Source organism: Phyllostomus discolor, chromosome 1 (genome assembly GCF_004126475.2).
Source record: "Phyllostomus discolor isolate MPI-MPIP mPhyDis1 chromosome 1, mPhyDis1.pri.v3, whole genome shotgun sequence".
Classification (NCBI taxonomy): domain Eukaryota; kingdom Metazoa; phylum Chordata; class Mammalia; order Chiroptera; family Phyllostomidae; genus Phyllostomus; species Phyllostomus discolor.
Window position 1 is genome coordinate 113903815 of NC_040903.2, and position 14356 is coordinate 113918170.

General features: G+C 38.9%; 1 protein-coding gene across 1 annotated transcript in view; it reads left to right on the forward strand.

The window, feature by feature from the left end:
* SIN3A (SIN3 transcription regulator family member A) overlaps positions 1-14356 on the forward strand; it is a 62312-nt gene that overhangs the window by 46310 nt on the left and 1646 nt on the right. Inside the window, 4 exon segments of the mRNA XM_028508138.2 lie at positions 1839-2012; positions 7004-7096; positions 8046-8140; positions 11865-12072. Coding sequence (XP_028363939.1) covers positions 1839-2012; positions 7004-7096; positions 8046-8140; positions 11865-12072 — 570 coding nt within the window.

Here is a 14356-nt window from a genome sequence, read left to right on the forward strand (position 1 = left end):
ATTCTTGTGCTTTTCCGCAGATGAACATTGGATCTTCCTCTGACCCAGGCTTTGGCTTTCCATGGCAGTGCCTCTGACCCAAATATTACCTCGTATTTCCATCCAGATGCTCCTCTGTCTACGAAGCATACTCATTATGTCATTTCAAATTAGCAGAAATGCAGATCTGGCTTGGCTTAGGGGTGGAGTTGCCTAGTTCTTCCTGAATTTGAGTGCTGCCCTGTTCAAACACTCCAGAAGGGGCCAGATATCCAAAAGACAGTATGGGTGGGGAGACCTGGGCTACTTTAACAAGAAGGTAGAAAACACAAGTATCAACATGGCAGAGACCATGCTTTGGATATACTTTCTGTATACTGCTTTTGTTCTCCCTAAAGCACTATCTTAAATTTTGTTACCAAGTTGTCATAAGCATTTTTTTTAAGATTTATTTATTCTTCGGGAGGGAGAGACATCCATGTGTGGTTGCCTCTTGCACACCTCTAACCAGGGACCCAGCCTGCAACTGAGACATGTGCCCTGACTGGGAATCAAACTGGCTATCCTTTGGTTGCAGGCTGGCGCTCAATCCACTGAGTCACACCAGCCAGGGCTTAATAAGCATTATTTTAATGGTCCATTAGAATCCATTGTCTGGACTAATTATAATGTATTTAATCTTCTCCAGTTGCTGCTTTTTCTACCACCATCAAATCACTCATCCTCTGACCTTGTACTCTGCCCATTTGTCTACAAATACACATACTTGTCATTTAAGACTTTTAAATATCAAAAAGAAGTTGTTATAGTTATTAGCACTTCAAAAGAATATATCTTCCTAAAAATAGAATGGCTTAGTGGTTGTGAGAATTTTAAAATAAAATAAGACAAATTGATACTGCAGTTAACTTTTTGCTTTCTGCTGTATCTGTTTTACACATTCTCTGGCATTTTAATGGGTAGTTTCAGTTGAGGGAATTTTTATTTCACCTTAGAAATATCCTCATTCATGGAAATGGAAACAAAGATTCAACAGTCTAATCATCAGATAATTTAATAAGATAGTCACAGAAGTTATCAGTAGTCAATCATGATTGACCTATTTTGAAGATTAGTTAACGTTATATACAATTTAAGTACCATACTTTTCTATCAGATGTAGAAAATAGATGGTGTGTTAGGAAGAATATTGGCCCTAGGAGTCAGGAATCAGGAAGCTTGAGTATTCGTCCTGACTCTGCTCCTTCAGCTGAGAGTCCCTGCAGTTAATTCAGCACCAGTTTCTTAAATGCCTAATGAGTTTCAGACTTTGTACTAGGGCTGCGGGTATAGACATGGATCCCAATTTTGTGGTTCTCTAGGGCCTTCTCTCCTCACCTTGGTATACAGTGAATTTTCTTATCTAGCATACAAATTTGTTTCACAAAACAGGATGCCCTCTTCAGGCTCTTCTCAGGATAGTTACATTGATCATATGATAATATGTGTGAAAGCAAATTATAAATGGTAAAGAAATGCTCTAAAAATAGAAAGCCACGGGAATTTTCTTTCATATAAATTTTTTTAAGTTCTTTAGAACTTTAAATAAGCAGCACATTAATAACCATTGCCTTTGATTTTGCTTTAAAGTAGATTTCAAACTTTTACTTATGGACTAGGGATATAGTTGAAGATTTTGGCTTAGTTATTCTCCAAAAGAAATAAAAAGAATAGTAGTTTTGTGTGACTTATTTTTTAAAATTACCAATTCCAACAGACCATTTTGAGCTAAGTGACTGGAACGTCAAAGTAAGGTTAAGTGTGTGGCAGGGAGGAGTATTTTCTTGGTTCATTGTCAACTTGCTTTTGCTTGATTCCAGCTTCAGCACATCGTGAGCGACGAGATCTGTGTACAGGTGACTGACCTTTACCTGGCAGAAAACAATAATGGGGCCACTGGAGGCCAGCTGAACACACAGACTTCGAGGAGTCTCTTGGAGTCAGCATATCAGCGGAAGGCCGAGCAGCTCATGTCAGATGAGAACTGCTTTAAGGTGAGAGTTACTCGTGTAGTTAAGGACTGTGATGGTGACAGTGTAAGATGTGGGACTGTCTCCACCAGAAGTCAAATACAGACCAGGGCTCTTTGACCTAGTGATTCCAGTGAAGGAAATTCAAAAACATGGAAAAGGGGAAATAAAATCTTCAAGGACAGTCTCTTTCTTGCCTTAAAAAAATTTGTTTTACATGATTTTTTTATAATTTTGTACTCTGCTTTTCTTAACATTTTTTCATGATAGTGGTTTGTAAGTATATTGTTTTAAAATGTTTAAAAATATAATCCTTGATCGTTGTGGAAAAGACAAGAAATGCAGAGAAAAGAAAAATTGCCTCCAGTTCTTCACAGAAATAATCACTGATGACATTTCTAGACTTTTCTATGCTTATGTATATTTGGAAAGAGATTATATTGGGCAAAGTGTTCTGTAAGTTATTATGCTCAGTTAGCAACACCTCTGAGACTTCCAACATCTTGTGACTATTTGATATTTCATGCCTGTCTTATTTGACACCTGGGTTGTTTCTAGTTTTCCACCACTGAAATAGCTAATTGGAAAAGTGTATTGCTGGAAACAGCCTAAATGTCCAACTCACTATGGGACTGGTTAATGGCAGCCTATTGTGTGAATACTGGGTGACATATTTGCATCCCTTAAAAGTTAATTATCAATTATAAAAATGAAGCAAATAAAAGAATACAAAAGCATGTGTACTATTATTGCAGCTATGTAATAAATGTGCATAGTTGAGCAAAGCCTGTTTGTATTTACACAAGAAGGGCAGGTTCAGATATCCCAAAACAAGGGTTGTGAGTGGCTGAGTAGAGAGCAAGGTTTGACTTCATTGTGTATGTTCCATGTACGTTAATAGTCTGACCCCAGATTTTTCACTTTGTTGTGTGCTTCTACTTTCAGCTGTTTTCATTTCTAATTCATCACCTGTAATGTTTGCTTAATTTAGAATCAAAGAACAGGAAACAAATTTTTGTTCAGTCCTCAGATCTGATTTTCTAATACCTGAGGACTTTCCCACTACAGAAGAGATTTCCTAAGCTTTTCAGGGTTTTAAATCTATAATTATTTGTTATGTTCTTATTGTGTGTGAATTTCATTGGTGAAACAGAATTAGCATCCTCACCCTTAGTGAATTAACAGGGTATTAAATTGTGGCAAGGGCCAATGAAGGAATGGACAGATTCACCCTGTAGATGAGAATAGTTGTCAGAGTGATAGAGGGCATAGCAGGAGCAAAGGCTTTGTAACCAGGAAAATTGTGTCACCACAATGATCCTCTTTAAAATGTTTACATAGAGAAAAAAATTTAATATATTAGTGCTAAGCATAGGTGGCCCTTTAAAACCCCTGTGCCCACAACCTCTACCTTCAGCCTCCTCTCTCATTTTTCCTGTGTACATTCTACACTGATTTTTTAAAAATCAGGCATTTTTAGCTGTCTGTATGTCCAGAGACCCTTTTCTGTGCATTCATACACCGAATGTGTGCATATGTAGGAGTAAATATTAGATTGTGCCTATTTTACATCCTGCTTTTTTCACTTAATATGTCTTAGAATTGCTCTATTTTGGATCCACCTATTTTTCAATTGCTGTGTCATACTTAATAGTATAAATGTACCACATTCTTTTTTAAAAAAGTCATTCTCTTATGGGCATTTATTTTCACTTTTTTGCCATCTTAAATAGTACTACATTGAACAGCATTTTCTTGTATTGGGTTGGCCAAAAAGTTCATTTAGCTCTTTTCATACAACAGCTCTGAATAGTGCTTAGTTGTCTTTAACTTGGCATTCAAAACAACTTCGTTAGGTTGTATTGTGATAGCTGTCATATCAATGTGCATTTGGAAAAAACCTTATTAAAATTGGTGGATATTTGTGCAGCCGTTTTAATATTGAAAATGGAAAAAGACACTTTCTCATACATTGTGCTTTATTTCAAGAAAGGTAAAAACACAACTGAAATGCCAAAAAAGGATTTGTGCAGTGTATGGAGAAGGTGCTGTGACTTATTGTGGAGGTGTCAAAAGTGGTTTGTGACATTTCTTGGTACTATTGACATGTCGACCAAATAATTCTTTGCTGTGGTGCTGTCTTAAGCATTGAAAGATGCTTAGCAGCACCTCTGGCTGCTACCCACTAGAAGCCAGTACCAGGAGATAGCCAACATACTTTTGAGTGATATACATACTTTGGATATTTTGATATCTAAATCAATGAACATATTGAAAAGTGTGTCTTATTTTATGGAAAAAAACTAAATGGACATTTTGGCCAACCCAGTACTTGTGTCCTTGTGCTGATGTGTTAGTATTTGACTAGGTTAGAGACAAGTGAAATTACTTGGTCAAAGGGTGTGCGTATTTTAAATTTTAATGGATATCGGTTGCTCTTTCACTCTTCCAATGTTAGGCTATACCATGTGCACTTTCATAAGAGCATTGATTTCCTTAGTCACTTGGTATTATCAAACTTCTTTATTTTTGTCAGTTAGATGGTTAGAAAATTACATTTTTTAAATTCACATTTCTGTGTTTCCTACTGTTGTCCTTTCCTTCCCTCTTCTGTATATTGCTTATTCATATCTTTTACCTTATCAAGAGGAAGAGAAATATAGTTCTTTTTTTTCTTTTTAAGATTTTATTTATTTTAAGAGAGGGGGATTGATGTGCGATAGGCATCAACAGTTGTACTATAGATGGCTGTATTTGCCGTGTATAATGCCCACCCTGTGCATAATGCACACCCACAGTCTAGTACTGCCCGTGTATAATGTGCACCCTTATTTTTCCCTCAAAAAATTTGGGCAAAAAAGTATGCACTGTACATGACAAGATACAGTACATTGATGGTTGCCTCTCACACACCCCCAGCTGGGGATCAGGTCTGCAACCTAGGCATGTGCCCTGACTAGGAATCCAACTGGTGACCTTTTGGTTTACAGATCCACACTCAACCCACTGAGCCACAACAGCTAGGGTAAGGTATAGTTCTTTTTATGTACTTATTAAAAGGCAGTTGTCACTGTCATAATTTCTCTGAAAGTGATTGACTTCTTCCTATATCCTTCAGTGCCCAGCTGAGGGTCACTTCAGTGATATGAAATCTTTCTCAGCTCCCTGAGGAGGAATTGTTTACTCTTATATCATATTGCTCATGTCTCTAAAATAGTACCTTTGTAGTTACTTAGTTATAATTAATGTAAATCTAGCAGTTTATCTTTGTTTCCTTTACTAACAAGAAACTGTTCTATTTTGAGTGTGCCCTTGCCTGATAAGTAGTAAACACACACATCTGTGTGGTGAGTAAATGTAGTAGAGGAAGGCTATTGGTGGAGGAAGCGTGTAGACAGGGGATCCAAGTAGTGGTAGAGGATCTTTAGAGCCACACAAAGTCAATGGCTTGGATTTTCTTGTGGTTGGTGAGCAGTGAGGCATTATTAAGGACTAAATATCCCAGTGGGTTTGAGTTTTCAGAAAGATCGATTTGGTAGTACTGAATAAGGAGGAATGGAGGAATCAGAGGCATGTTTACTCTGCTGGAAGCAGTTATGGAGTTTGGTTGGTGGGTGTGGGCAGTCTAATAATGAAGCTAGGCAAGACTTGGAGAGTGGTTATAGAGGAGAGGGAGCTGGATGAACACATGCTGAAGGGCCTAACAAGACAGCAACAGATGGAAGAGACCATTGGGGTGAAATTGAATTTATTTTTAAACATGTAGAGCGTAGACTGTCTACTCAGCATCACTTTGGAGGGTGATTTTCTTAGAGCAATAGTACTAATCTAGAAATTCTTGGTCATCGTAGGGGTGGGGGGGATAACAAACCCCTAGGGGCAGGGGGTTGTTTTGTTTTGTTTTTAGTCTATTTTGGAAGAAACTATGTTTGTTATTTGTGTATATGTATTAGGAATTTTTAAAGCTTCTGCAGAACAACACCAGGAACCATAACTGGCTTCTGGTCCTGTTTGCTTACTGACAGTGTACATTTGAGAAACCAGAACTCTCTGACTTTTAGTTTCTTTCTTGTATAAACCAAGGAGGTTGAAATAAATGATTCTGAAGTTTCCTTCTAAGCACTGAGCTACTACCATGTGGTGTGGATTGTGTGACCTTGTCTGCAAGAAGCCCTTAGGATAAAGGCATTTAGAATCCTAGTGTTCTGAAAGGGGAGATCCATGTGCCATAATCATTTAATAGTTCTTTTGTGCAAAACATGACTTAGGTTTGCCTCTTATTAGTGTATTGCTTTTAAATATAACAGTTTGAAGAACTTCCAGTATGACTGATACCATTATAGCAGATCACTTCTTAATATGTCAGTATTTTGCCCTGGCTGGTGTGGCTCGGTGGATTGAATGCTAGCCTGCGAATCAAAGGGTCACAGGTTCGATTTCCAGTCAGGGCACATGCCTGGGTTTCGGGCCAGGTCCCCAGTAGGGGGTGTGCGAGAGGCAACCATACATTGATGTTTCTCTCCCTTTCTCTTTCCCTTCCTCTCTCTCTAAAATTAAACAAAGTGTGTGTGTGTGTGTGTGTGTGTGAGAGAGAGAGAGAGAGAGTGAGAGCGCGCGAGCGCGGGAATATTTTGTGTTCCTTAGGTAATCTTTAAGCACTGTAGACTTGTTTAAATCTTTGTACTAAGTCCTAAGAAGTGGGATTATCAAGTGAGATGAATTTGACATTTTATGGTTCTGAATTTAAAGCACTCTTACTGACATTGATTATTCTAGCTAATTCAAGAAGTATGAAACATAAAATGGTGCTTTTTACACTAACATTTCATTTTGCTAAAAGCAAGATTAAACTTTTGCCTTTTTAATCACCTGCCTCCTAAGCTTTTGAGTGTCTCTCCTCCTCATCTCTTCCATTGGAGCAGAGTGGTATGACTTGATTACCTTCCAGTCCATGAGAAACTAGGTTATAGCTTTGGAGATGGTCTTTTGTTTACATTCAGATTTCTTATTTGCAGCTTATGTTCATTCAGAGCCAAGGCCAGGTTCAGCTGACCATTGAGCTTTTGGACACAGAAGAGGAGAACTCGGATGACCCTGTAGAAGCAGAGGTATGATAAGTATATTGTAGAAACTGCTGTGAAGGGAGCTGCCATACCCTGAGAGACTGACCTTGATTGTTTTCTAGAAGGCCAAGATAGCCATAGGCCTGTTCAGGGGTTACGACCTGATGCTTAAAACGCAGATCATATCTGCCAGGTGGTAGCTATTTGGGGTTGATGTCAGTCTCATCTAGCTCTCAGTAAAACAATCACCTCTGAGGAAACCTCGTGGTCGGCACCCTCCGTTTTTCACCAAAAGTGTAAGAAACAACAAATGAAGTGCCATCTGCCTGATATCATCTCTTTGTGTCATGTTTTACTTTTTGTTGGATTAGATGAAACCAGGAGATCTCTATCCACCATATTTTTAAATAAAAATGCTCTGAAAATGTTTTTCTAAATGCTCTGTGAGGAAATAAAACTTGTCAGTGAGCCATCTTCTACACATTTATGACTTCTATTAATTTTTAAGTATCTCAGAGAAACTTTGGGTTTTACCATCTAACACAGCAATATTCAACTGTTGTGCTACAAGAATTTTTAAAACATCCAGTACCTAACTATTTAGTCAGGGTCACCAACCTTTTTTCCCTTGGACTGTCAAATACAAAAACAATAGCCCACACACTGATAGCCATTTTGTGTGAATGAATCAGAATTACACCTGTTTTTTTCTGTCAGATCAGCAAAAACATACATTTTTTTTGGTGTGCCACAAATTTTTAGTAAATAGTTTGTGTTCTGTGAGATGGAAAGGGTTGAAAATTGCTAATCTAACAGAATTTTTAAGCTGTTTCAATACCAAGTAACAAGCATTTTATTATAGGAAGCGACTTTTTTTTATCTTGACATTTTAGGGGACATTTTAGCAGACATTTTAGTCATAGAATTTGCTGATGCAGATGGAATTCAGATTTTGTGCTCTTTCCCCACCCCTATTTTGTGTTTATAATCCTAGCGCTGGTCTGACTATGTGGAGCGATACATGAATTCCGATACTACCTCTCCTGAGCTTCGTGAACATCTGGCACGGAAACCAGTATTTCTCCCAAGGTGAGTGAACCAAGTCATGTATAGGCAGGATACACTTGTGCATAGTTGGGCAATGGAGAGTTAAATGACTGTCAAGATTCTTGGGGGGGGGGGGGGGTATTTTTATTTTCTTATTGATTTTAGAAAGAGAAGGGAGAGAGAAAGAGAGACAAAGAACATCACTTGGTTGCCTTCCATATGCACCTGGGGCCCGAACCTGCAACCTTTTAGGTTCGAGCAACAGTGCCCATCCAACTGAGCCATACTGGCCAGAGTCAGATTCTTCTTTTTCACTTGCTGTATTCATTGTTCAGTCTGCTGAGGATACTTATCAAAGTTTGTGTTCCAGTTACACCAGAAGTTTACCTGGAGCTCGTGCCATAGCATCAGGGAAGTGAGAGTTTTAGAGAATCAGCAACAACTTAACTTCCCTTACATTAGATAGGAATGTATAAAAGGACACCAAGCTAAATCAGCAAAAGGAAAAGGCACCTGTGACAAAGTCAGAGTAAGCCAAGTGAAAGCTTCCCAGAGATGTCTTCCTTTGGAGTTACACAAGATGCTCTGAATTCCTCCAGCAATGAATTGTGAAAATCTGTTTGAAATGCTGTCTGCCAAGGAAGCTTATTAGGTTCTCTCTCAGTGCCACAGTTTTTTATTAGATGCTAGTTGTGTAGGTACCCTCTGCCTAGCATGTACCAGAATTACAGATTTCCAGAAAGAAAACACATTTTCAGCATAAACCATATATAATGTGCAAACAGCTAACATACAGTGAAACCACTCTTACTGTCTAGGGAATAGTGGAAGCTCTCCCAAAATCCAAGATCCCAAGGGATAGCCTTCTAAGCAGGCCTCTCAAAGGATAGCTTGTTAAGCCTGCAATGTTAACACTCCTCACAGAATCTTTTCAGTCCATCCCTACCGCCATATGTGGGCAGACTGTAATGCTGATCCTCTATCTGAAGTTAAAGAAGAGTTTCAGAAGTAGAAAATAGGTTTTGCTATAGTAGAGTAGCTTTCTTTCTTCCCAGAAGTTTGGAACTGAAATCTCATGCTTTACATTTTCAGAAAGTTGTTATCTAGAATTACAGACTTAGTCCTAATCAGAACATGGATGGGTGAGCAGAAGGGCTCTGCCAGTTTTTTGGTTTTGGTTTTGGTTTTGGTTTTTTCATTGATTTCATTGAGCAGACTTCAAGCAGCTGCTCTGTGCCATGCTTCTCTCTCAACAAAACACTTAGTCTCCATGCCTATGTCCCAGGAACCACTGTGTTGGCAAAGTTTTTAAAAGATTTATATCCTGTGTTGTAGATGGTGCAGGGAAGGGGGGCACTTGCATATTCCATGGGGAACGAGATAAATTGATACATTCATTTTGGGGTCAGGGCTGTTCCTGTATGGGACCTTTACCCTAGAACTTTGGTTTCTAATAATTTGCCTTGTAGCAAAGGTTCTCAGTCTTTTTGGCCTTGAGACCCCCTTCAGTCTTAGAGATTGAGTACTTCCAAAAGCTTTCATTTGTATGCATTACATCTAGGAATGTTCACCACAGAAATGAAGGTTGAGAAATGTTTAAAAGATTTATGAATTCATTTTTTAAATGATACTAAATCCATTATATTATTATAAATAATTTTGTAATGGAAAGCTTTTCCAAAACAAAAATTAGTGAAAAGAGTGGCATTGCATTACATTTTTGTAAATCTGTTTTGTGTCTGGCGTAATGGAAGAACAACTGAGTTCTTATATCTGCTTCTATATTGTCTGTTTCACTGTGTTGTTGGTTGAAATATGTGATGAAAATCTGGTCTTACTCAAATATGTAGTTACGGAAAATTATTTTCATAACCTTTCAGATAATTGGATATTCTGGGATATGACAACCGAACCCTTCAAACGGTAGTTTTATAAGGCTGAGCTGCAGTAGCAATCAAAAGCAATGATCCCTTCATACAGTTATGTCAAACTGTTGGTTTATTTTGTACTTTGAATCTTTTTCATCCATGATTTTATAACTTCATGCAGTTGGTTATTTGGAAACTAATAATTCACTAAGTTATACAGACCTACCAAATGTTTACATATTTTCATTTTATAATATCCAGAAAATATCATGTATTAAAATTGCTGTTGACCTCATCAAACACATCTTTAAATAATGGGAAGCTGTCAGCTCATGTTGGCAAGTACCAGTTTACCCAAATTCATAGTTTTACTTGAAAGCTCAGATCTTACTGTTGGCAACAAACATGTTTTCCTTAAAGTGCCAGGCTCCCTTGCTCATTTTGGAGAAAATGTGTACCAGATATCCTAGGTTGACTAGTTAGTTGTTTTTTCAGGTAAAATTGGTGATCCATTTGCAACTGGGCTGCTTTTCTTTAAAGGTTCCATTGTATCTCAGCACATGATGGTGTTTCTTGTGTAGTTCCCATGTTACCATATGGCATATTAGAAGTGAATTGAGGGTCTGGAATTTAATTCAGCAGTGTTATTTCTTCATCCAAAGACATTCTTTTTTTCTTTTTTTTTTTTTTTTTTTTTAATTTTCACTGAAGAACATGTTTCCATTGATTTTTAGAGAGGGAGGAAGGGGAGGGGGGAGATCAGTGTGAGAGAGAAATAAATATTGATCAGTTGCTTCCTGTACATACTCCAATCAGGGGCCAAACCCACAACCTAGGCCCTGACCAGGAATTGAACTGGAAGCCCTTCTGTGCACAGAATGGTGCTCTAACCAACGGAGCAGTGCAGCCAGGGCATCAAGAACATTCTTAAGTGAAGCTATCTTTCTTTTTAATTTCCAGTGTGTGGCCAGAGAAGAATACAAACATTTCTAAGGGTAGTTTGGTGCCACCACCAGCATTTACATTACTTTTGTACTACGAGTACAAATAGTAATGCACTAAAAAGAGGAGAGGAGGCAAATAATGTTTTAGTAGTATTATGAAAGTAGTATCAATTTTACAGAGCTCCTGAATTAGGGTTTTGGGACTGCCAAGAGCCCTTGGACCAAAGAACATGCTGTCCTACAGAATACTGACTGAAAGTGCTTTTAATGACAAAGTATTGGAAACAATATAATTGCCTAGTTCACAACCTTTCTCTACTTATTGTTGGAGAGATTTAAGCTCTAAATACCTACCAAGACATCCACTGATGTTTATCTCCTTTCCTGTGTATGTAAATGATATTGGTTATGTACCATCTTTGCAAAAATTGAAGAAGAAAAAAAGGCATTCAAGTAATTTTCTGTTGTTCTGTGGTTCAGCTGAGGAACCCCTGATTGATTCCTATTAAGGAATGGTTAAATTGAGGCACATTCCTCTGCAGCCATTAAAGAGAATGAGACAAATCTGTGTGTAGTAAAATTAAAAAATCCTCATGAGTCAGTGAAAAGTTGAGAATAATAGAATAATATTTATAGTATGATGCGATTTTTGTCTTGAACAAATTCTAAAAGCAGAACCATGGTGAGTGATTTACATGTGTTATTTCAGAGAGACCTAGAAGGTTTCAAAACCACTAACAGACTACCTTTGCCAAGGCAAGTGGGTCTTGAATTAGGGGTAGGAGGTGAAGAGTTCTTTTTATTCTCTTTATTCCTACTGTTGAAATGTTTTTTGGTATGTATGTAATTAAAATTATCATGAGTGCTGTGAAGGCATATAATAGGAAACTCTTGGAGGAGTCGTGAGAGTCTGTCTGAACCAGCTCTCATCCTTCAGAACTTTCTGCTTTGTAGGAACCTGCGGCGGATCCGGAAGTGTCAGCGTGGTCGAGAACAACAGGAAAAGGAAGGGAAGGAAGGAAACAGCAAGAAGAGCATGGAGAATGTGGATAGCCTGGATAAGCTGGAGTGTAGGTTCAAGCTGAACTCCTACAAGATGGTATACGTGATCAAGTCTGAAGATTACATGTATAGGAGGACTGCCTTGCTCCGGGCTCACCAGGTGAGAACCTCTCTCCCTAGCCAGTGAGAATTGTTGAGTAAGCTGGTGTATGAGGTTGTTAAGGGTGCTATAACAAACTACCACATAGGCTGTTAGACTTAAACAATAGAAATTTATTGTCTCAGAGGAAGGCTACAAGTCCAAGTTCAAAGTGGTGTCAGAGTGGGTTCAAACCTCCTGAGGGCTGCCAGGGAGAATTTTTGCTTGCCTCTTATAGGCTCTGGTAGTTGGTTGGTACCCTTTGGTATTCCTTGGCTTGCAGATCTCTGCCTTCATCTTCACATGGCATTCTCCCTGTGTGCATATCTGTGTCCAAATCTCCCCCCCCCCCCCCAGTCATATCTCATTATGGGTTCACCCTACTAACAGGATATAACCTCATCTTAACTAATTATATCTGTAATGACCTTATTTCCAAATAAGTTCACATTCTGAGGTACTGGGGGTTAGGACTTGAACATTTGAGTTGGGGGAGGGGGGTCACAAAACAACCCATAACAGCTGAGGGCACTTTCCAGTGAAGCTACTCCCAGCATTTACTTTCAAGTGGTGTTGCTTGTATAAGGCCTACCTGTCTTCATGTTCTTCCTCAATTGTGAAAGCTTCATGGTGCATTTATGTACCAGGTATTGAGCCAGGCCCTGGGACTACAACCATGAAGTAGGGCATATAAGGCAGTGTGGCACACACTACCAAGGAAGGAAACTAGGTGAGGTGACCAAGGGTTCCAAGGGTTACTGATGTGCAGGTCGTCCAGCCTTTGTTGGGGGAAAGTTCTCTGAGGAAGTGATGTGTGAGGCCTGAACAGTGACATGGATCCAGCCTGGTAAACAGTTGGGGGTTGGTACTTTCTAGGCAAAGGAAACAATTGCAAGGCTAGGAGGGAAAGGAATGTGTGAAAAACTAAAACCGTCAGTGTGGCTAGAGCCATAAGGAAAGTGGGATATGTGAAATTGGAAGGGTAGGTAGAGGCCACATTGCTTAGTCTCATAGGCCATGGTGTGGATTTTGTTTGTGGTATATTGGGACATTGTTGACCAAGATGGCTTGGACTGTCTGAGAATGAGACTGAGTGTGGCACAGATTTGGAAGGTTAGAGACCATTCAAAAGACTGTTCTCGTCCAAATGAGATGCGATGGTGACCCGGGCTAGCAGAAAGGCAGCAGTGGAATTGTAAGAATTAGACAGACTGGAGGTATAATTTGGAGATAGATCATCAGGTAATGATCAGATTCCCATTTGAGGTAAGAGAAAGGAGAACACCAAGGATGATGCCTGGCAGTTTTTGTTATTTGGTTTTCTTTTTTTGCTTGAATAAATGGGAAGTTTAGGGATATATCTGTTAATAGGAAGGGGTTACCATGTCTCAGGTGCAGATGAAGTGCTCTGTTTTGAACTGGTTAAGTTTGAAGGGACAATAAAATATTTAAGCAGATGCTGGGTGGATGATTTAATGTACTTCTCTTATGGTGCTGTGTGTTGTATATGTGTCTCTGATTCAAAGTATTTGGGTGGCTGGGCAACCCCTAATTCATCCTTTTCCCCTACTCGACCTTGCACATGAGCACCAATAAATATTTACAGGATGAATAGGTAGGAATGTAAACCTCCACTGAAGATCTGTGCCTGGCACTCTGGTGGGCAGGGTGGAGGTACTACTGTGAAGGAGAGTAGATTTTAAGCCACTGTTACTTAAGCTGTCCTGTTACTTAGAAGTGGATTGTCATGCTGCTAATAGAGATGACCAGCAGCTGCAGCTCATCTCACTTGGGGGTATATTAAGATGTGTTGCTGATTTTAAAATGTAGGTTGATGGAAATAAGGAAATCTATGTTTATCAGGTTCCCCAGGTGATACTAGTGAATGCTAAAATTGAGAAGCGCTGAGCTTGCCCTGCCCAAACCCTGTATTGGCATTTCTTTGGTGGTTCAATGGGTTCCAACTCCTTACATGCTCTGTGTTCTTACCCTCTTTGAATTCTCTTCTTTAAACATAGATTCCTATTGTTTTTTACCCCCACTAACCAGTGGTGTCAGAGACTTGAGCCCACATCTTTCCTTTGCTACTTTAGGAGAAAATTGGGCTTTGTATTGGGTTGGCCAAAAAATCAGTTTAATTTTTTTCATAAAATAAAAGACATCTTTCATTTTTACCAATAACTTAATTTGGGTATTTTGAGTATGACAGCTATTTCCTGCTATTGGCTTCTAGTGGGTAGAGGCCAGGGTGCTGCTAAAACATCTTCCAATGCATAAGACAGCCCCACAACAAAGACTTATTTGG